Genomic DNA, 23102 nt, shown 5'->3' with positions numbered 1-23102 from the left:
TACTCTTATCCCAACACTATATGAGCTATTTTTTTAACGTAATCACATGAATATGCAAATTTTTGTTGTTGTTCTATTTTGTGTTAGGATTTGTGAGTGATTAGTTTGTGCGCCATGGGTTTCTGTGATTTTTCTGTTTTTTTGTAGTTAATGTTTAGGAAAGACCAGACCATCTGTCTCTAGCTGAGTATGGCCAAGACACAAGTACACACACACACACACAAACACACACACATATACACACACACACACACACACACACACAAAAACTTATTCTTCGACTACCAACCTAATGCAATGTGTACATAAGTCCAGACAAAGGGGGAAGATGGAAAGGAATAAGGAATGGTAGAGAAGAGCTCATAAACTGCATTAAAAAGCGTTACATAATAAACACCCTTCCCAAATTTTAACACACAACTACACCTAAAAATATGGTACATAACGGCCAAAATATCTGAGGACAGAATGTCCTATGTGCAATGTAAAATATCATTATTTCATATCTCCATATCATGATTCATCTTCTCTATATCATAAAAAAAGATGTGATAGACTCATGGGCACTTTTGTATGTCTTTTACCTAGACTCATGTATGTCTTTTACCTAGAAAACTGTAATGTCCCTTTATTACTAGACATTAAGGTTGAATTCGATGCACAATAACACATGGAAGATTCGCACAAAGATTTACACTTAAGGTTACCAAGTCTGTCGCAAGGAAAGGTACAGTTTAGTACTGTTGTTTTCTAAGAGTGAAATCTATATTTGTTTTTCGTTAGCCTGCTATTTATAGATCATATTCAGACTCCTACTTGCACATTCATTCTCGCTCTACATCTGGCTGAATCAGTCCAGACTAGGTAGGGAATCCCAGGGAACTCCAGTGAAATGCACCAGATTAAAGCCACAAATCATAAACGAAAAAAGAATACACATATAGAGGAGGTTATGAGACATCACAGAATATAACAGTGAAAACAGTCAACAAGACATGAATAGATATCTTTGGTTGCTATGTTTATTTGACCAGAAAATAGAGGCTCATGGTTATTGCATTTCAATGTATAGCTGTAACAATTTTTACAGTACATTAGTTAGTCTTATGCACACACACACACACACACACACACACACACACACACACACACACACACACACACACACACACACACACACAATCCTTGGACACATTTTAGCTTAGGATACCCTTATTTAAAAAAAAAAAAAGCTGTTGGAGTACATAGTGTAATAAACGTATATTTCCGCCCGTGCAATTGCAAAATTAGACAAAGTTTATTTACTGTCTGCTCTAGTATCCTATATTTGGGGGGCGTGGTCAGTGATGCGAAGCGCTCATTGGATGGCTAGGACGCATAAAACGCTGCAGTTTAGACCGTTCTCCAGTCAGCTGACTGCTATCACCGCTCAGTAGTGAGTAAGAGTTAACGCGTCGCTGTAGAACTGCTGGAACACGTGAATGATACTTCAAAGGAGACTAATTCAGCTTTTTGTTTACGTCAATTCGTCTCGTGTAGAATGAAGGAGAGGAGAATCAGTGAGCCGCTGGTGGTCCGCTGTAAACTGGTGTTAGTGGGAGATGTTCAGTGCGGAAAAACGGCTATGTTACAAGTGTTGGCTAAGGACTGTTATCCCGAGGTAAGAGATCAACTAGTTTCTCTTTAAGCCTGAGTATTATTGCTTTAGCCTCGTCACCAGGAAATGTATATTAAACTGTAGTATAAGGAGAAACTACATTATATTTCTGACCCCTTTTTTGGCTCGAAAAGACTTTATTTTTATCAGAAAAATAGAAAAAATGTGAACTGTCAGGACACAACAACAACAACAACAACAACAACAACAACAATAACAATCATTAAAAATATATAGTTAAACAAATACATTAAGAAAACTAGTCCAAAAACAATACCATTAAAATTTTTTATTTTTTCCCCCAAAATAAGATTCATACTATAAAAAAAGAAGTGGATTGAAATCATTTAAGAGGTCCTGGATTTAACTAGAAAATTTAAAAAAAGAGAACTTTCTGATGCAAAAAGGCCTGTTCCTGTCATTTTAACACACTGGTCTAAATAAACCATTTGAAAATGGACAAAATGTTTTACTAACTTATTGTAAATGTTCAACATTATAAGATGACTTTTTTTTTTAAACTTTTGCAGTTTATTGCATTTACATTTCCAGCATTTGGCAGATGCTGTTATCCAGAGCGACTTTTACATTATCGCATTTTTATACAACTGAGTAATTGAGGGTTAAGGGCCTTGCTCAGGGGCCCAACAGTGGCAGCTTGGTGGACCTGGGGTTCGAACTCACAACCTTCAGATTGGTAGCCTGACACCTTAACCACTAAGCTACCACATGCCCACATGCTTTTTAAAGAAGCTTTTAAACCCAGAAGAAGCTTTTTCTGTATGCAAACAACAAATTGCACATGAGAGTTTCTGCTCTAGACTGAACTGAAATAACCCCGGATGTTTAATGTGACTGTCTACAGACGTACATCCCGACAGTGTTTGAAAACTACACTTCAGGCCTGGAAGTAGAAGAACAACACATTGAGCTTAGTCTGTGGGATACATCAGGTAAGAAATCTAAACTATACTAAGTGTCTGAACGCCTGCAGTGTTCAAGAGTGAGTTCCATGATTGGGGTGGTATTTGTGTCACACTGGTATTTTCAATAATATTTGTAAAATGAAAATAAAAGATATTTTAAATACAGACATAGAAGTGTATATATAATATAGAAGTGCTATTCACAACTTTCACCGTGCACATTTCAGATAAATAACTTAAACATTATTGAAAACATATATTTAAATGTAAATAAAAGCCTCTTTCGGAGTTTGCATGTTCTCCCCGTGCCTCGGGGGTTTCCTCCGGGTACTCCGGTTTCCTCCCCCGGTCCAAAGACATGCATGGTAGGTTGATTGGCATCTCTGGAAAATTGTCCGTAGTGTGTGATTGCGTGAGTGAATGAGAGTGTGTGTGTGCCCTGCGGTGGGTTGGCACGCCATCCAGGGTGTATCCTGCCTTGATGCCCGATGACGCCTGAGATAGGCACAGGCTCCCCGTGACCCGAGGTAGTTCGGATAAGCGGTAGAAAATGAGTGAGAGTGTAAAAGCCTGTTTCACTTTTACCAGTCCAGGCCCACAATAAATAATATAAAAAGTGAATTCGTTCAAGATCTTTTGTTTCATTAGTCATCCATTACAATGAAATGTATGGCATATTTACATGTTTAACAGGAAATTTCTAACATTTTAATTTTAGCCACTGAAATGTCCTTGTGTCATTAGCATGGATGCTAGTTAATTATATTTGCTGAGATGGGTTGAAGTCATTTTTGAATCTGTAAATGAATGGTAGAATTGAATAGATACCGAGGTTAATGTTAAAATAGGATTTGAAAAAAAGAGCTACAATAGGCCAGTCATGGAATCACCCTCATGTTCAGCTGGACACAAATAAGCACAGCTTCCTATGGTTTATTATGCTACTGAGATTACTTAACATTTTAGATAAATGTTTGATACCCTGCACGGACTGATTATGGGTATAGACGAGGCCCTTGAGCTCAGTCACAGAGATTTAAAGCCGATAACTTCACCATGCCTTTAGCTGTCATGACCTCACCCAGAGCACACGGGAGGAAAGCGTTGAACTTTGCTGTCATGGACTTAGGATTTCTCCTTCATTAATAGTGTAAAACTGAGCCCTTACTCTTATTCAAGAGCTGATTTCCAAATCAATGTTGGTAATCGGAGAGAGTGTGAAAGCAATCAGCAGTCAGTTACTTAACCATACATTCATTAGGCCAAGTAAACTTCATTAATTATGTATGGCCTCATTAGTAGATAACAGTCTGGGGGAATATGGGCAGATTGGTAATATCTCTCACACACACACACACACACACACACACACACATACACACAGTTCTTAATTTTGTAAGGACCAGCTAAATGTCCTCACACTCTCCAAATTCATTGTGTATTCCTATTAGGAGATATGAATGTATTCCTATATGGACATATCAAACTTCACAAAGGACTAAAACACACACAAACACACACACATGCACACACACATGCACACACACAAATACCACACTGAATCTCTGTAATTATAGCTAATTACTCTGACTAATTACAGCAGAACATTCTCATCTGTCTTACTCAGACATCTCTTCTCCCACACTTCATATCAGATTGCATGTATAAGGAAAGAGTGAGAATACTTTGGTTTTGTGGCAACATTTTGACAGCATTTTAGATCTCATTTAATATATCATATGGATGCTGGAAGTGGGTGCAGTCAGCATTTCGAACCATTCAGGTGCGTCCACCTAGGCTCTTTTAAGCTATGCTGTACATGCTGCAAATTTTGTGATTTTATTGTAGATAAAAGATGGCTTGGTGTTGCAGCAGATACGGTTTCTAACTCCAGGGTTCAATCCTCAGCTTGGGTTACTGTCTCTGCTGAATTGTGTGAATTTCCTCCAGTTTTCCAGTTTCCTTCTCTTGTCTCCTTCTAAAAAGTTGCCAGTAGGTGCATTAGGAGCTCTTGCTACTGTACAGTATTTTACTCTGTGTGTGTGTGTGTGTGTGTGTGTGTGTGTGTGTGTGTGTGTGTGTGTGTGTGTGTGTAAAAAGCCCTGTCCTGTCTCAAAGATATGTCTTTTGTAATGATTTTTCTATTGCTAGTAGTAAAATTGTGGCATTGCTCCTGTAGGTTCTCCATATTATGACAACGTCAGGCCACTCTGCTATAGCGACTCTGACGCTGTGCTGCTTTGTTTCGACATCAGCCGACCTGACACTGTGAACAGCTCTCTGAAAAAGGTAAATGAGGCCAAAGCACAGCAATAACTTTCTTTGTGTGTATAAATATAGTGTTTGATATGTCCAGTCATAATAGCATTGTCCTTTTGTAGTGGAAGGCAGAGATAATGGATTTCTGCCCCAATGCACGCATCCTCCTGGTTGCCTGTAAAACAGACCTGCGTACTGACGTGTGCACACTGATGGAGCTGTCCACGCAAAAAATGGCTCCAATTACTCACGAACAGGTCACTTAGTTGATTTTTGCTTGATTTGTCTATCTGTTTATTGTCACGCGTCTAAGTCCATTCATGTTATCATTTTACGGCTTTATCACCAGGGGTCTTTACTAGCAAAGCAGGTAGGAGCTGAGGCATATCTGGAGTGTTCTGCGTTCACGTCAGAGAAAAGTATTCACAGTGTGTTCCGTTCAGCAGCGCTGGCTTGCCTCGAGAAACTTCAGCCACCTATCAAGCCAAGCCCCGCCCACCGAAAACGCCTCCTACACCGGCCCAGCAAGAGTGAACATCTGAGCTCCTCCTTTAACAAACAGAGGACCAAGAGCTGTTCAGTCATGTGATCCAAACTTTTTGCTCCCTGGGAGAGATTGACAAGGGCAGTTTTGAAGGGATACCAGAGGTCTTGACCTTCTGTCTGCTCCCATCTCTACCTTCTCAACATTTTGCCTTTTCAGTTAGTCCATCCCATTTCTTTATCGCAAAGAATGTATGTCGATGAAGGTTAACTGATTCTATTTAATAGAGAGTTTTAGGTTAAATTGCCTGATATCATTTTAATTCACATAAACCTTATGCCCGGTTTAAAGTAAATGTGCTATTTTTTATTTATGGTGCATATGTAATGGAGAGCTGTGAGACCATGCATTTCAGTTATAAAATAATTTGTCCTGTACAGAGTTACTAGACATTTAATAAGAAGAGTGAATTAATGGTTATCAGATCATGTATCTGAAAGTGAGCGACAGAGGTTTTTTGTTAGAGGACTTTTTAAAGTAAGATCATAACTAGAGAAGTTTTAAAGAGCAGCTATAAAATGAAGAGAGAATGTGTTGCCTACTTCTGTCTCTTACATACTTGCACAGGCAACAATGAGGCACCCTCTCATCCATCTTTAAATTTCAGTAGATGAATAACAAACAGAACAGATATCCTGGACAGTCCTTGAAATGGCATAAACATCACATGGGAAGTCTTGTGATGGCCTTTTGATAAAGTTTGGATGGGGCTCAACCTTAGAGTAGCCGTGGGCCTTAGAAGATCCTGTCAGAGCAAGACAGAAGAGATTAGCGGGATTAGTTGAGGAAACAGGATGACATTTTATCCCAGACAAGTCTGATGAGAGATTAGTTATAAGGTAATCCTATCTAACGTGCCTGAATATCTGGCTTGGCTTTTTAAGGCTACATTTGTTTCATATTTAATGATCAAATATCTCTCAGATTGATGTCTTGTAGTTGTAATTAGCTTATTTAGACTTTCAGCGCTTAACTGGAGCGTATTAGTATTTAATTCAATACAGTTTCTCCAATCTAAGGGTGCAGCCACTAGCTCTATATCTGTATCTGTTTACTATTCCAAATGTCCATATGTGAATTCTGATTAAAATCAAACGTGAGTGTTGTTTGGGGTTAAATTTACCCCCTTGCCCCTAGGAACACTGGAAACGAGTGGGGGGGGGGGGAAGTAATACTATGTACAAAATCCCAACTCCAACACACAGCTGTAGTGTCAAACAGATGCCATGTGAATTTCCTATTTACATCTGTGTTTATATTTGTTTAGCACACACATCTGTTCAATCTAAATAACGTATTCAAATTTGGTTACATACCAATTACAAACTATAGCATTGATAAGAAATTTCAATATTGATAAGACACTTCTTAGAAACCTGATCAGTCTAATGAAGTCATCTTTCTGAAGACTAAACTAAAATCTTACTAAACTTTACTAAAATTGCTTTTAAATTATTTTATGTACAGGCTTTATTTTCCCCAGTGGACCTCATAAAAAAAAAAAAAAAAAGAAATTGAGTAACAGCTCAATTTAAAGGTAACATACAGTGACAATATCCTTGGGAATCCACTTGTAAACAATTTATCGATTTTGATATCAGTTTAACAAGATGAAAGAGCGCCTGACTCAGCATCTGTCATCAATAAGAACAGATCCTGTCAGGACAGCATGGTGTGCATGCATGTACATGCTGTATTGCAAAGCAAACATTAGTCTTTAAAGCTCACAGGCTGGGCCTGACACTACTGTTATATCTCTGAACATCCGGTTCTGTTTTCTTAGCACGGCGCTCAGTTGTTTCCTCTTAGACAGTAAAACTTTATGATCCCCAGTTTGATTTCTTGTAAGAATGGACAGGTGGCCTCTGATGCTGCAGATTTAGTGCAATATTTGATACATGCACCCCCTTACGCGTCTTACAGAAGCAACTATTTGCAGTGCCGGAATGCTGAGGTGTTGCCTAGCAACTGTCAAGGATGTACGGCGCTGTTCAATGCTGATAGCGGAAAAGTAGTAAGGATGGGTTATTTCATCATAGCATTACACACAGACCTATACCTGCGGCTATAGTGAAACCCATTAAATATACTCACATATGTTCTTTGAGAAGTTCTTGCTAACAACGCTTTTAATGTAATGATACAATGAATATATTATTGCTATTTATGTGTGAAATGTAGCATAAAGTGCCATGAATTACTGTAATTTATTTCAAATGTTTTTTAAGTACCTGTGATTTCTCTCAACTGGTTTCATTAAAAATGGTTTTATTGTGTAAATAGAGATTTATTGTGTGTTTGTGCAGACTTTATTATGCTTCCAGCACTGCAGTAGATCAATAATTCCCCCTCCTCCACAACTGTGAAGCAGTGTGTACCCCCTGGGGTTTGGAATCTGATGGCTCTGTGTAGATGAGGTGTTTGTCTCTGTGGCACTCTCTCAATATGATGGTTCAACATATCCAGGCAGCTCCCTGGGATGCAACAAAATTGTTTCCTGGTTTCCAGTGTATTACATGAAGATTGCACACACTGATTCTTCACAACCAAGAATGACCTGTGAAGTTGTTCTATGGTCATTTTGTTCTATGACCAAAACTGTCATGAATAAATATATTTGATGTTCATAACAATTACTACATAATAACATAATCAGGGGCTGGAATGGTACTTTCTTAAATTATTGATGCGTGTGAATTCTAACACTGCCATTATTGGGCCCTTGAGCAAGGCTTTTCACCTTCCGTGCCCCTGGGTTGCCATATCATGGCTGACCCACTTATCTGACTTGCATGGGATATGCACAGGAAATATTTCACTCTGCTGTGTATCTATATGTGACAGTAAATTCTGTCTTTTTTAGGCCAGTTTGTTCATGTATGAATTAATACCTTTTGCTGTCCCCTACCACATAACAGCTATCTGTCCTGTTCCGCATACTTGGGCTTATATTATCCCATGATTGGGTAGAGTTGCAATGATTTACAAGGGAGAGAACGTAATGATATTTCCTATATATATGGCAAATGATATTCTGATATGTCACTTGAAAGCTGTCTTTGTTTCCTTAGAAATATTACAGCAACCATTCACTTTGCTTAAAAAAGTCTTTAGTGCATGGTTGTTTTTCCATCTGGTCTTACCTGCATTTTTGGATATTGGGTGAAATGTGCTCTAAAAATAACTGACATTGAATTAAATATGAAATAAAAGAGGGTTCCTCAAACCTCAAGTGCTGGAAAGCATTTTCAAGAGTAACATCAACTCTTGCAAGATGTATGTACATAATTAATTACAAAATTAGCGTAGATAGCATGCAATCAGACTTCTATTCTTCATAACATCTCTATTACATCCGAAGGCTTTTTTTACTCGTTAACCCTTACGACTATGCCTTGAACACACTGAATGAAAAACACTGAAAGAAGGATTTCTAGAAAAAGTCAAGTAATTCACAAATTAGAACAGATAACAGAACTGAGTAATCAACTAGAAAACTAGGTTTCAAAGCAGTGATGTCAAATAAAAACAACTGCTATTTTAACTTATTTTGACAAGCCGTTTAATTAAAAAAGTTTGCTGGGCACTGTAGAGGAGTGGTGTCCAATTTTATCTGGAAAGGGGTGGTGTGGGTGCAGCTTTTTATACCAACCAAGCAGAAGCCACACCTGATTCCACCTGTTTAATCAGTTCTTGGCTTTTAGTAGACTCAGGTGAGGCTTCTGCTTGGTTGGAATGAAAACCTGCACGCACACCAGCCCTTTGTGGATACGATTGGACACCCTTGCTGTAGAAAATCTATTACTAAGCTGGGATGCGATTGTAGTGCTGTGAGTCAAAATGGGGTAATTTGAGCAGCATTTCTTTATAATAACCATGGTATTCTGAGAAGATTTTCTATTGATAAAAACAGTGAATGATCTTTTAAGAATGATGAAATACAGGCACGATGAATGTACCCGTTTTACAATATTAAAAAATGAATGATATAATTTTTGAAAGCCCTGAAGAAATTTGCTTCGCTGTGCACTTCACATGATCTGTGTGCTATTTGGAGCAGCAGCTAGATATATGAAAGCAAATGGCTTTTGTTTGCACAGACATATTGGGAAAATGGTTTTATAATTGTGGAGCTTACCAAGGCAGTGTTTAGGTTGGGTTAAAACCAAATAGTGCTTCTCCCATTAGTGTACATTTAATTAACTTGATAATTATTCTGAGACAAGGGATATCAGGTTCTGCATATAATATCTGTGTATCTCCTGCTATTCAGAAATGTGCACCACTGTTTTTCTTGAAAAGATGTATGTGTATATATATATATATATGTGTGTGTGTGTGTTATTTATCCTGTGGGATCACTATGTACAAACCTAATGTAAAGCTTTCTGAATAAAACACAGAGATAAATATCATTTTTATACCACCAATACATTCATATTCATGTAGTACACATTCTGTTCAATCTGAATAATTCAGAATGCTTGGAATTTAACCTCACCCTACTTTTTGTTTTCCTTGTTTTCTAGCTCAAGGTTCAAATATGCCATTGGGACATCTCTCAGCTACCCAAACTAAAAGTGCACCCTTCCCCCAGTGCGCAAACACACACATGCACGCACACACACACACATGCACGCACACACACACACATGCACGCACACACACACACACACACACACACACACACACACACACACACACACACACACACACACAGACAGACAGAAGTGCTGGGGCATGGTGATGATGATAATGCCCTGGGGCTACACTGATGATGGATGCTCGTGTTGGGCCATTTAATTAGCTGTCTCTGACTACACTGCATCAGGGGATCAGTCTGGGGGACAGTATGAAGTGACGATGGGAATGTTAATATTTATGAGTTACTGTATGTTGTTTAATTTGGGTGTTTATTGTTGAAATATATTTATATTCATTTTGACCAAAAGACATGAGAACAGACATTTGATATGAGGAGTGTGTTCTGCTTATAAACACTTGCAAAGCGAATCATGATTCCTTAATGCTAAACCAGACAATTTGTACAGATTCCAGCATATGAAATCCAACAGAGGGTAAAACAAGCTTGATTTAAATAGCATGGAAATTAACTAATTAGGTCTATGGTATGCTGATAATAATGCATAAAAAAAAGAGTGGCTTTCCATATTCATGCATTTGAGGGGGTACAGAATAAATGTTGCTTATATCAAAAACATCTTATATAGCAGTAAATCCTGAATATAATTTTTCACTATGCATATTTAAATTACACTACTTTCAAATAATTCTGCAGGTCAAATGATATCACAATTTGATGTTTTGGAACAATTCTACAAAAATCCAACAGGCAATTGAACCGAAGTGAAGGCCATAAAATATGAGTTGTTTTGTATAAACCTAGTTCTTTCCTGCAATACACTATTTCATAAAAAGGAAAAACTCAGGAAACTCTTATTATTCTGACCCACGAGGTGAGCGACCCCCGAGCTCAATATTGCCGATGATGTTAAATGATTGTATTACTGAGGCTCCTCTCACTTCATCTCCCTTGAGATTTCACATGCTGAACCGAATACTCAGAAGAGTATAGTTAATTCTAAAACTTCTAGACAAACAGTATTGCATTCTGTCTACAGGGAATTGCTGTACAATAAAGCCAATCTAATGAATTTCATGAAATGCTAATCTACTTTTGAAGTAAGAAAACCTATAATGCAGTACATGTTGAATACAAAATGCATGTTAAATAAAAAAAAAACACACATACGTACAGAGAATAAGTTAAACATCTGGTTGAATAGTGTGTAAATTTTATTTGGCCCTGGAAAACTGCATTTGAGATATTAATAAGGCTGAGATTTTCACAGAGAAACCCACTGTTTATTAGGTAAGGTAAGGTAACCCTAACCCTAATACTAACCCTTCCCTAACCCTAACCCTAAGGTAAGGTAAGGTAGGCCTAACCCCAATACTAAACCTTCTCTAACCCTAGTCCTAAGGAAAGGTAAGGTAACCCTAACGCTAATACTAACCCAACCCTAACCGTAAGGTAAGATAACACTAACCCTTACTCTAGCCATAAGGTAAGTTAAGGTAAGATAAGATAGAAATTTATTAAGACTTTGCCCAGAGACTGCTTCAGATTACACAAGAGAAATAAATATTTAATGCTATATATACAAAATGTACAACTGCTAATTTAAACAACATTGCACATGGTATGATATTTATTTACATTTAGTAAATATTGTGAATTATGATGCATGCACATAATACAGTAATACAGTCAGTGTTCATTGTTGGATAACAGATGTTAAAAGTATCCAAGGTTCAGTGGACATGTAGAACTTGGCGGTGTGTCTTGTTAAAACACGGAACAACTTAATCCCTTTATTCTTATTGACAATAAGGCTTGATGCACAGTACACAGGTTCCACAGGATAAATGGAATGCATAAGAGACACAGGATGAGCAGGAGAGATGGTAAAGATGATAAAGATGATAAGGATGCTAAAGATGCTAAAGATGGTTTTCTTGTCACTACAAACAATATAACAAAGAAATCAGGCTCACAAACAATAATAAAGATGGAAATCATATATCAAATATAATATCTATAACCCTACTAATGACAAATATACAACTCATCAAATTCAATGAAACAATACAATACAAAACTTACATAACTCATCTTATGGAAAGGATTCAAACACATGGTTGAGTGCCCATCTTCAGGCCCACACCTCCCCAATATAAAGGAACAAAGGAAGGAAATGAGGTCTATTTGTAGACCTCAGCTGAGGATTATGGGTAATGAAGTGTCTATATTGTCTAATTCACAACATTCGTGGTGTAAGGTCTGCTGATTGCTGAAAGTGGAGGAGTAACAGAATTTGATGGCCACTGATAGGAAAGACCTCCTTTGGCATTCTGTGGTCGTCTTCGATGGCCTCATTCAATGGCCGAATGTGCTCCAGTAGGACTACTGTGTCTCTTTCAGAGGGTGTGACGTGTTTGGCAAGGACACTGAGAAGTTTCGTTCAGCATTCTCCTCTCAGAAACTTCAGCCAGAGACTCCAGCTCCACTCCAATCACAAAGCCCGCTTACCACAGATATTAAAAGACTTGTCTCCTGAGGAAGTACAAGGAAGGTGATTTGGTTTGAGGTAGAATGTATCAGGAAGGAATAAGAAACGTATTGACAAAACTGTGGGGTATTTCCTAGAGCTCATGATGTGTTTCACTAAGCATAAAATACTGAACATACAGCTTCAACTTATCCACAGAGCTTAAATACATCATATATATGTGTATATATATATATATAGATATATATATATATATATATATATATATATATGAGAGAGAGAGAGAGAGAGAGATTACATGAAAACATGAGTATTATGCTTGTCTTTCAGTGTCAGACAATGCCCTTATGACAGGAGAAATGTAGTCATAGCAACACTCTGTGTGTGTGAAGCTGTATAAAATGTGAATACAGATTCACATCTATGAATTCAAAGAAAAGGAGAGGGTCAGATTAAATATTTAATGGACACCTATCTGGTTTGTGTGTGTCTTGCAGCCTATCGTCCTTTCTCTCATCTCGTCTCTGTGGAAGAATGAAAAAAATAAAATCTCGGATGAGAACAAAAGAACTTTGCAGACTTAATGAGCTTAAACCATATCTGCACTGCTATTCTAATTAAAAGTGATGCACATCAGTGATGGTTGGTTGTAATATAGTCAGAAGATAGAGATGGAAAAGCTAAAATCTAACATCTACCACTAGCTTGATAATGAAACTATATTACTGCACTGCATTAAACCATGAGGTCTCATCAGTGGCATAAAAGCAGTGATAGAGGGCAAAAGATTACACACATACACACACACACACACACACACACACACACACACACACACACAACTTTATTAATCATTTCTGGTCTTGAAGTATTCAGTATGCAGTGTTATAAAAGTTCTTCCCTTTCCATTCAGACCAAAAGAACACTACATTTTTTTTTCTTCTTTTGTGTAATTCTGTATTTTATTTCAGCAATGCTTGCTTTCTGTCTTTAGTTTTGTCCTATAAAACCATTTTTTGGGTGAAAAATTAATATTTTCAATAATCTGTCATTTGACTGTTGCAGGGGACGCTTCACTCTGCACTCAGTAAAAAACTCAATGAATTGAATTGATTGGAATGCATGCAATTCTACATGGTTGAATTGAATTATATTGTTATCCTTTGTTTTTGTACATTTAACAAGATTTGTATTTTCAAATCAACAGTATTATCAAATCCTGAAAATGAGCAAAATCCACTCTTTCAGCTGAACTGAGGATCAAACCCAGTTCACTGGCATTTTGCCACAACCACATTACCACTGCACACTGTTTAACTGCCTTAATACAATAGTTATAGTTCACATCATTGCCAACATCCTCACAAGCTTTAATAAGGTAACCAGCTTATATTAATAGTACATGAATTGTTCACACTCACTTTAGTAATTGGAAACTTGTTTAAATTAAGTTAATATAAGTAGATGTTTTAATAAGGAACTTATTTCACATATAGACTGACAATATATTTTTTCAGTGTGTGTAATCACCTGAAATAACTGCCAATAGGTATATCACAAATAGCATAAGCAAACAGTACTCTGCACCATTGTGTAGTATAAATAGTGTGTGTAGTGTGATCTCACCGACAATTCCAACAAGAAAAAGTGCACTTCAAGTACTCGGATGATGCACTTATTCAACGGATTCAAAAGAAGAGTGTAACACTTAATGCATTCAATGGTCGCAATATACTGTCTTCCAACTGCAAAATTCAAACCAAATCTCACACCACTCTGGTCTGTAAAACATTAATAAGAGTGGGAGCTTGTATTGCAGATCTATGTCAGGATGTGGGTAAAAACCTAAAAAGTTTTAATACCTGTTTTGAAGGAAGCTTGTTTTGTCATCCTATGGAAAGGATTATTTAAAAAAAGGAAGGGAATTGGGGATTTTCCTCCAAGGAAGAGACGCTTCCGGCCCCACATGGAGGAACTGAAGAAACAGGAAAGCTGAACAATGGAGACTAATGGTTTGAAAGTAGAGGGAGCTCCAGGGAGAAAGCCCTATAACACTATCCCCTGTAAGTCAGATAACTCTTGGTCCACTCCCTCACCTCTGTGTTGCTCTTTGTTAATGGCCTGATGCTGTGACATTATAAATCAGAGCAGCTGATCAAATAAACAATCGGGTGCTAAATATACACACTTTAACCCTCTTTTAACACAGACCCTGTGGCTTTTGGACTCCAGACTATACTGTTTAAAGCTGTTTCAGGCTATTTAATTAAAAAAAATTAGTAGACCAATAATGAAAAATTGACAATATTTCATGTGTTGGTCTTTTGCTTATGTCACTTATGCCACTTTAATTAACAACTGGCTTTATGATCAGTTGGGTCTTTGATGTCAATCATTGTGTCTGAATTGAGGAGAACAAACCATGTGCACAAGTCTAATAATATATATAAACCTGAATAATTCAAGGTGGAGATGTGGACTAGAATTTCTATGTGTCTCCAACCAGGTTAGACAGTGGAGTAAGAATCCAGAGTACTTATGTAGGGTGTGAATCAGTATATCATTTACACAAGTTCAGGCATTGATAAGAACCCTGGCTCTTGAGGACAACAATCTCCACATCAATACAACATTTGTACATTTGTATTTGTATAGACTGTATATTTATAATCACACCCTCCGGTGTCACCCATAAGAGGACGAGGTTCCCCTTTGAGTTTGGTTCCTCTCAAGGTTTCTTCCTTTACCATTCAAGGAAGTTTTTCTTCACCACAGTCGCCTGAGTCACATCAGACTTGCTCATTGGGGATAAATACAAACACATTTAAATATATCGAATATTAATCTTGAATTTCTGTATCATATTAATCTTTATATTATTCTTTATATTAAGATTTTGTTTTATGTTTATGTTCTGTAAAGCTGCTTTGAGATGATGTCATTTGATAAAAGTGTTATACAAAAAAATTTGAATTGAATTGAATTGGTTCTGGGGGCTGATCGAGACACACTGCCTTTGACCAAGAAAGCTGGTATATTTTCTTTGTAATTTAATAATGTTAATGGAAAAAATTCTAACTCAAACTCAAGCGTTTATTTTCTTAATTGGAGAGAGACATCTTTGTGTTCAATATAGTAAACATCTGTCTGTTTAATATAGTAAACATCTGTGTGTTCAATATAGCAAACATCTGTGTTCAATATAATAAACATTTGTGTTCAATATAGTAAACATCTGTGTGTTCAATATAGTAAACATCTGTGTTCAATATAGTAAACATCTGTGTGTTCAATATAGTAAACATCTCTGTGTTCAATATAGTAAACATCTGTGTTCAATATAGTAAACATCTGTGTGTTCAATATACCTGTAGTAAACATCTGTGTGTTTAATATAGTAAACATCTGTGTTCAATATAGTAAACATCTGTGTGTTTAATATAGTAAACATCTTTGTGTTCAATATAGTAAACATCTGTGTGTTCAATATACCTGTAGTAAACATCTGTGTGTTTAATATAGTAAACATCTGTGTTCAATATAGTAAACATCTTTGTGTTCAATATAGTAAACACCTGTGTGTTTAATATAGTAAACATCTGTGTTCAATATAATAAACATTTGTGTTCAATATAGTAAACATCTGTGTGTTCAATATAGTAAACATCTGTGTTCAATATAGTAAACATCTGTGTGTTCAATATAGTAAACATCTCTGTGTTCAATATAGTAAACATCTTTGTGTTCAATATAGTAAACATCTGTGTGTTCAATATACCTGTAGTAAACATCTGTGTGTTTAATATAGTAAACATCTGTGTTCAATATAGTAAACATCTGTGTGTTTAATATAGTAAACATCTTTGTGTTCAATATAGTAAACATCTGTGTGTTCAATATACCTGTAGTAAACATCTGTGTGTTTAATATAGTAAACATCTGTGTTCAATATAGTAAACATCTTTGTGTTCAATATAGTAAACATCTGTGTGTTTAATATAGTAAACATCTGTGTTCAATATAATAAACATTTGTGTTCAATATAGTAAACATCTGTGTGTTCAATATAGTAAACATCTGTGTTCAATATAGTAAACATCTGTGTGTTCAATATAGTAAACATCTCTGTGTTCAATATAGTAAACATCTGTGTTCAATATAGTAAACATCTGTGTGTTCAATATACCTGTAGTAAACATCTGTGTGTTTAATATAGTAAACATCTGTGTTCAATATAGTAAACATCTGTGTGTTTAATATAGTAAACATCTTTGTGTTCAATATAGTAAACATCTGTGTGTTCAATATACCTGTAGTAAACATCTGTGTTTAATATAGTAAACATCTGTGTTCAATATAGTAAACATCTTTGTGTTCAATATAGTAAACACCTGTGTGTTTAATATAGTAAACATCTGTGTTCAATATAATAAACATATGTGTGTTCAAAATAGTAAAAATCTTTGTGTTCAATATAGTAAACATCTTTGTTTTCAATATCGTAAACATCTGTGTTCAATATAGTAAACATCTGTGTTCAAAATGGTAAAAATCTTTGTGTTTAATATAGTAAACATCTGTGTTCAATATAGTATGAACATCTGAACATATGAACATATGAAACACATTAAACATGTGTGTTTAATATAGTAAATATCTACCCAAATATAGTGAACATAAAAGCTGAAACAAATTTAAAAAAGTTTTATGTGTCTGTTCTTATGTTAAATAATGCATTTTTCTTTGAGTGTTAAATGCTGTGTTTTTTATGTTATATGTTAAATGTTATATGTTTATTAAGCACACTATATATATATATATATATATATATATATATATATATATATATATATATATATATATATATATACACACACACACACACACACACACACACGCACGCACACACACACACACACACACACACACACACACACACACACACACACACACACACACACACACAGTATATATCATCCAAGCCTTTAGGGGCAGCAGAGGGCACAAAGCCACAAAGCACCAAGAAACAAAACACAACGTATTTCGTCACTTCCTAATATTTCCCGCGCTGGTTTTAACACAGCTGTCACTGAGCTGCACTAGTTTTTATTTCCACACAATGTTGACCTCCGACTACGACCCCGCTTGTTTACCGGATTTACTGCCACTTTATTACCGCAGACTGTTCCCATATCCACAGTATTATCGGTGGCTAAGCTACGGCGGCGGTAAGTCTGCTAATGTCACACTGTTTATTGCTCTGTGAGTGAAACGTACAAAAGCTTTAGCAAAACACTGATAACACTAAAGCACCACAAAGTTGTAGAACTCGTTTCTCTTGCTTTTGAACTGCTTTAAGTAACTAATGTGTCCACAGCGCGTCGCTACAGTCGCCGGATGACGTCACGGACACGGTTTTGTATTTTATTAGACGTAAATATTGCCAAGGAGAGAATAAACCGTAGATCAGAGAAGTTCATGGTTGGGACAAACAATGATGATCAGTGATTGGTTGTTGGGAAACAGTGGTGATCAGTGATTGGTTGTTAGGGAACAGTGGTGATCAGTGATTGGTTGTTAGGGAACAGTGGTGATCAGTGATTGGTTGTTAGGGAACAGTGGTGATCAGTGATTGGTTGTTAGGGAACAGTGGTGATCAGTGATTGGTTGTTAGGGAACAGTGGTGATCAGTGATTGGTTGTTAGGGAACAGTGGTGATCAGTGATTGGTTGTTAGGGAACAGTGGTGATCAGTGATTGGTTGTTAGGGAACAGTGGTGATCAGTGATTGGTTGTTAGGGAACAGTGGTGATCAGTGATTGGTTGTTAGGGAACAGTGGTGATCAGTGATTGGTTGTTAGGGAACAGTGGTGATCAGTGATTGGTTGTTGGGAAACAGTGGTGATCAGTGATTGGTTGTTAGGGAACAGTGGTGATCAGTGATTGGTTGTTAGGGAACAGTGGTGATCAGTGATTGGTTGTTAGGGAACAGTGGTGATCAGTGATTGGTTGTTAGGGAACAGTGGTGATCAGTGATTTGGAACATTGCACAAGCAAAATTCAGTCAGGCTTTACAAATGCAATCTCAACTCTTATAGCCAGCAGCTATCATTTAAGCTAGAGAAGTGTAGGACAGTTCAGTAACATAACTTTTGATGCTAGGATATTTTTCTAGTTAGGATACTGTCATGTTTACATCCATGCAGGCCTCAAAAACATTATTTCATGATATTCCCAGTACCTTTAGATGACATTACTCATTCCCCAAGTATCTACTTCCTTACATATATCTTGTATCTTACAGAATCTTCCTCCAGTATTCATATAAACATATTGTTCTTGACAGTGTCCAAGAACTACTTCCAGAACCGTGAATTCTCATTCACTCTCAAAGATGACATCTATGTTCGGTACCAGTCGTTCAGCACCCAGAGTGAACTGGAGAAGGAGATGCAGAAAATGAATCCATATAAGATTGACATTGGTGCAGTTTACAGCCACAGGGTGAGCAGATGCATAAAGCAGTCAGACACGTAAACACCAGATTTTGCCTATCATGCACATACAATTGTTGTGTCTTTATAGCTGACACATGAACTTTTTCGATATGTGGAATGTGTGTGAATGTAAAGTTTATTCGTGCCTTTTTCTGTGATTGACAGCCCAGCCAACACAACACAGTGAAGTCTGGAACTTTTCAGGCCCTGGAGAAGGAACTGGTCTTTGATATCGACATGACTGACTATGATGATGTCAGAAGCTGCTGCAGGTACTTGGAAATGTTTGCGTTATTATGTCTCATCTTTATATTTTCCAACTGAGACCTTATTCGCTATAATTACATTGTGTCTGAATTTTTGATTTAATTTTTCCCTCATTTTCAGTGCTGCAGATATTTGCTCCAAATGTTGGACTCTAATGACTATTGCCATCCGTATTCTGGATCGAGCACTGAGAGGTAAGAATTACAGCTTTAAGAGATAGACAAAGAGCTGGTAAAGGAAATGTTTAGACCTGTAAGTGAATGCTTTGTGAACATTCCTCATCGTTAAACCTAAACATAAATGAATATATATAAAATACATGAAAAAATAAAAGGCTTCAGGATCAGTTGGTCATATAACTTTAACACCATGTTGCATTTCAGTCCTAACTTATTCAAGCGATTTAGGAAGAGTATTTAAAGGCTCTGTTGCATATCATGGAGTTCTCATTAAATACATAGAAAATCTCTTTTGTTTTACACTTTATAGTACAAGCCTTCAAATCACCCTGCTTCTTAGTTCAACTGTTCATTTTAAATGCTAAATAGAAACAAGATTAGACTCAAGTGAAAGAGTAGAGTCTCATTCTGTATGGAAGGGCAGTTGTTTACATGCTGTTTATTTGTTGTCGTGGAACAGATGACTTTGGTTTCCAGCACCTCCTTTGGGTGTATTCAGGCAGGAGAGGAGTGCATTGTTGGGTTTGTGATGAAGCTGCCAGGAAGCTGTCAGTGGCAGCTCGTTCAGCTGTGGCTGAGTACCTCAGCTTAGTCAAGGTAATGCATGCTTCTCCATCCTTGTAAAAGCTACTTACAGTATATGTGTATGTACTATATACATATAATTTCAGGAAAACGCTGCCATCAAAAAAATGATCCGAAGGTATTAAAAATCAAAGAATAGCATCAGTCTTGCTCACTGAAAAAATCTTATTTGACTTCATTGTCAACGGTCACAGCAAGACTGGACTCCTACAGCTACACTGCATATCTATAGCCACGCTGGAGTTCTTCATTCTTCTCCTTCTTTCGGCTGCTCCCTCTGTGGGGGTTCGACACAGCGGATCGCATGGTCCACAGGTTTTACACCCGATGCCCTCCCTGGTGCAAACCTCCCATTTTTATTCGGGCTTGGGCCCGGCACTGAGAGCGGGGGATCCATCTGCAGGCTCTACTAAATATCTTCATTAAAATATTCCCTTACCTATAGCTACGTTACATAAACACATCAAATGATGGTCTTGAAGATTGCTACTTATTAATTGCTACTATTAATATTAGGCTTCAGTTTAAGCATTTACACTAGAATTATTCATGAAAATCCCATTAATTCCAGAGAAATGTGTTTATCCCACTTGTTTGTGTGTGTGTGTCTAAATTTATGCATAAGACTAACTAATGTACGGTAAACCCCTAAAAATCTAACAAAGTAACTGAAATGAAGGATTCCAAATTATCCCATGTTATTATTTAAACATTGATTCATCTATACATTGAAATGCAATAACCATGAACCTCTATTTTCTGGTAAAATAAACATGGCAAGCAAAAATATCTTTATGTCTTGACAGTTTTCACTCTTAAATTCTATGATGTCATGTCTCATAACCTCCTCTATCTGTGTATTTAGGGTGGTGAGGAGACGGTGAAGAAAGTTGTGCTATCAGACCCCATTCACCCCTTTATCAGGTTACATACTTGCACCCCTCATAAAGTTTGTTATTCAGCAAACTATAAGATGCAGCCCATTGTATACTGCCACAGTGTCTGATCCTTCAACTGTTCTGTTTTCCAGCCAGTCTCTACATGTAGTGGAGTACTACTTCCCTCAGTACGCAATCGTTGAACAGGATCTGTTGGGCAGTAAAACAAGTGTTGACAAAGTGCTCAGTCTGTTACCTGAAGATATCCTTTATGTCAGAATTGATGTGTTTTAGCTCTGTTCCTAAAATGAATCTATAGCAGGACATTGAGTGGTGGTGTTTCTTTAACATTTGGGTGCACATGTCAGGAAGGAGCTATTAAACACATACCAGACTGAGAAGAATCCAATGAAGCGCTGGGAACAGCTAAGAACTGCAGTGCACCAGCACCAGAAAAGGGTATATCAGAGGGGCAAAAACCTCTTTGCGTTTGTTTTATGCATTACTTGTGTATAATTGAAGCAACTGTTACTAACAGCACATTTTTACTGTACAGTATATTAGAATAACAAGATGTTATTGGTTGTGTGTGAAATATAAAGGTTCTGATAAGGACCAGTTTCTGGTTTGTTAATATGCCTAAATACTCACAATGACATGTACAATGCAATAGAAAAATTCCAGCCCTAAGTGTGTGTTGTGTGTGTGTGTGTGGAACCAGACAACCAGTAAGAAGGGGGCTCAGTACTTTGATAAGGAGATCATGCTGCAGTACTGTTACCCACGCCTAGATGTTAATGTCAGCAAAGGAGTCAACCATTTACTGAAAAGTCCATTTAGTGTTCATCCTAAAACAGGTGAGAACATTTTGACCCTGTATCATGAGAGTAAAGATGTGTGTGGACTGCTTTTTATTCTTAATGATTCCATCTGTACCAGCAGGGTTTTTCCCTCCGTACCTGTCTGCTTTGCTTTCTGACATGGTTTAATTTCTCAAACTCTTAAAACATTTGTAATTTAGATTCACTGCAACCTAGCCTCATATCTGCATATTACACTTGTCATATGACAAAGAACAAGTAACATGATTTTTGTGTGTGTGTTCTTGATGCCATTTTATATTAAGTATTTGAATGATGCAAATTATTCCTTTAACGTGTGTGTCTGCACATCAGGTCGAATTTCTGTACCTATTGACTTGAAAAATCTGGACAAATTTGATCCATTTGAAGTTCCTACAATCAGGTAGATATTTGTTTCCATATCATTATTTAAAATGTTGAGTAAATAAATCATGTGTTTTTAAAGTTCATGAATATATGGAAAAACACACAGTATGGAGTATATAGTTTAGTATGGAGTGTAATTTAACCTGACATGAGAACATAGACAAGGAACTTAAAGCCTGCCATGACAAAGACCATTGCTGTTCTGACCACATGCTCTAATTGTGTACAGCCTTATCTGTGAAGAGCTGGACAAACCCCTAACTGCTGAGGAGGAGGCGGATATGAAAGATAAAGAAAATGGAACAGAACCTGGTGAACGACGCAAAATCAGAGGTGGGTGCCATCATGTATTGATACATAACATTGCCTTAACACTAAAAATTGAATTAATGGAGATTTTACATGCAGACTTCATCATGTCTCATCTATACATACACAGGTTTTCTATTCCATCTTTTTTTTTCCCCTTTCAGATTACAAGCAGACTAGTCTGGCCAAGTATGTGAAGCTCTTTGATAATTTTCTGGATGCGATGGCTCGTTGTAGAAAGGGAGAGATGCTAAAGAAAAGTGGTATGCTCCTGAATGAAAGCTTTTCTGTATGGCACAGTACTTTGGAGGAAAATCTTTACAGATCATAATTCATTTTTTTTTATTTTTTTATTTTGGCAGATCTCCAGAAAGAATTTTAATTCACACTGATGGTCCAACACAACAGTTGAGTCATAAGAAAAGTCTGAGAACTTGCTGCTGGACTGCCTTATTCTTCTACAACACAGCTGAAGCAGTTTGCTATAATGAACATTTGGATGTTTCTCTTACCCGGATTCTTGTATGGTTAACAAAATTAATGATCATAAAACACAGAGGCACTATTCATTTTCACAACCAACAGATTTTTTTACTGTAGAAAAATGTCCCTCCTGTCTGTTAAAATGTGCTTGTTTTACCAATATTAAAGCAATTGTATATTATGCTAGTATGTGTGG

At 36.9% G+C, this 23102-nt stretch overlaps 2 protein-coding genes across 2 annotated transcripts; both read left to right on the top strand.

The window, feature by feature from the left end:
• The first annotated feature begins 1431 nt into the window (after positions 1–1431).
• rnd1a (Rho family GTPase 1a) lies at positions 1432–7608 on the top strand. Its single transcript, XM_060893929.1, has 5 exons — positions 1432–1660; positions 2523–2610; positions 4763–4872; positions 4965–5099; positions 5192–7608. Exons 1-5 carry the CDS (start codon positions 1541–1543, stop codon positions 5429–5431), a joined length of 693 nt encoding a protein of 230 aa, XP_060749912.1. The 5' UTR covers positions 1432–1540; the 3' UTR covers positions 5432–7608.
• Positions 7609–17496: 9888 nt separating this feature from the next.
• Positions 17497–23087, top strand: prim1 (DNA primase subunit 1). The gene is made up of 13 exons (XM_060894316.1): positions 17497–17708; positions 18826–18983; positions 19142–19248; positions 19364–19437; positions 19883–20019; positions 20873–20931; positions 21038–21149; positions 21249–21344; positions 21607–21742; positions 22061–22130; positions 22344–22447; positions 22588–22686; positions 22786–23087. The coding sequence occupies exons 1-13, from the start codon at positions 17600–17602 to the stop codon at positions 22803–22805; spliced, it is 1281 nt and encodes a 426-aa protein (XP_060750299.1). The 5' UTR covers positions 17497–17599; the 3' UTR covers positions 22806–23087.
• Positions 23088–23102: the final 15 nt, after the last annotated feature.

This window comes from Tachysurus vachellii, chromosome 19, assembly GCF_030014155.1.
Source record: "Tachysurus vachellii isolate PV-2020 chromosome 19, HZAU_Pvac_v1, whole genome shotgun sequence".
Lineage (NCBI taxonomy): Eukaryota > Metazoa > Chordata > Actinopteri > Siluriformes > Bagridae > Tachysurus > Tachysurus vachellii.
This window is presented reverse-complemented; position numbering and strand designations above follow the sequence as displayed.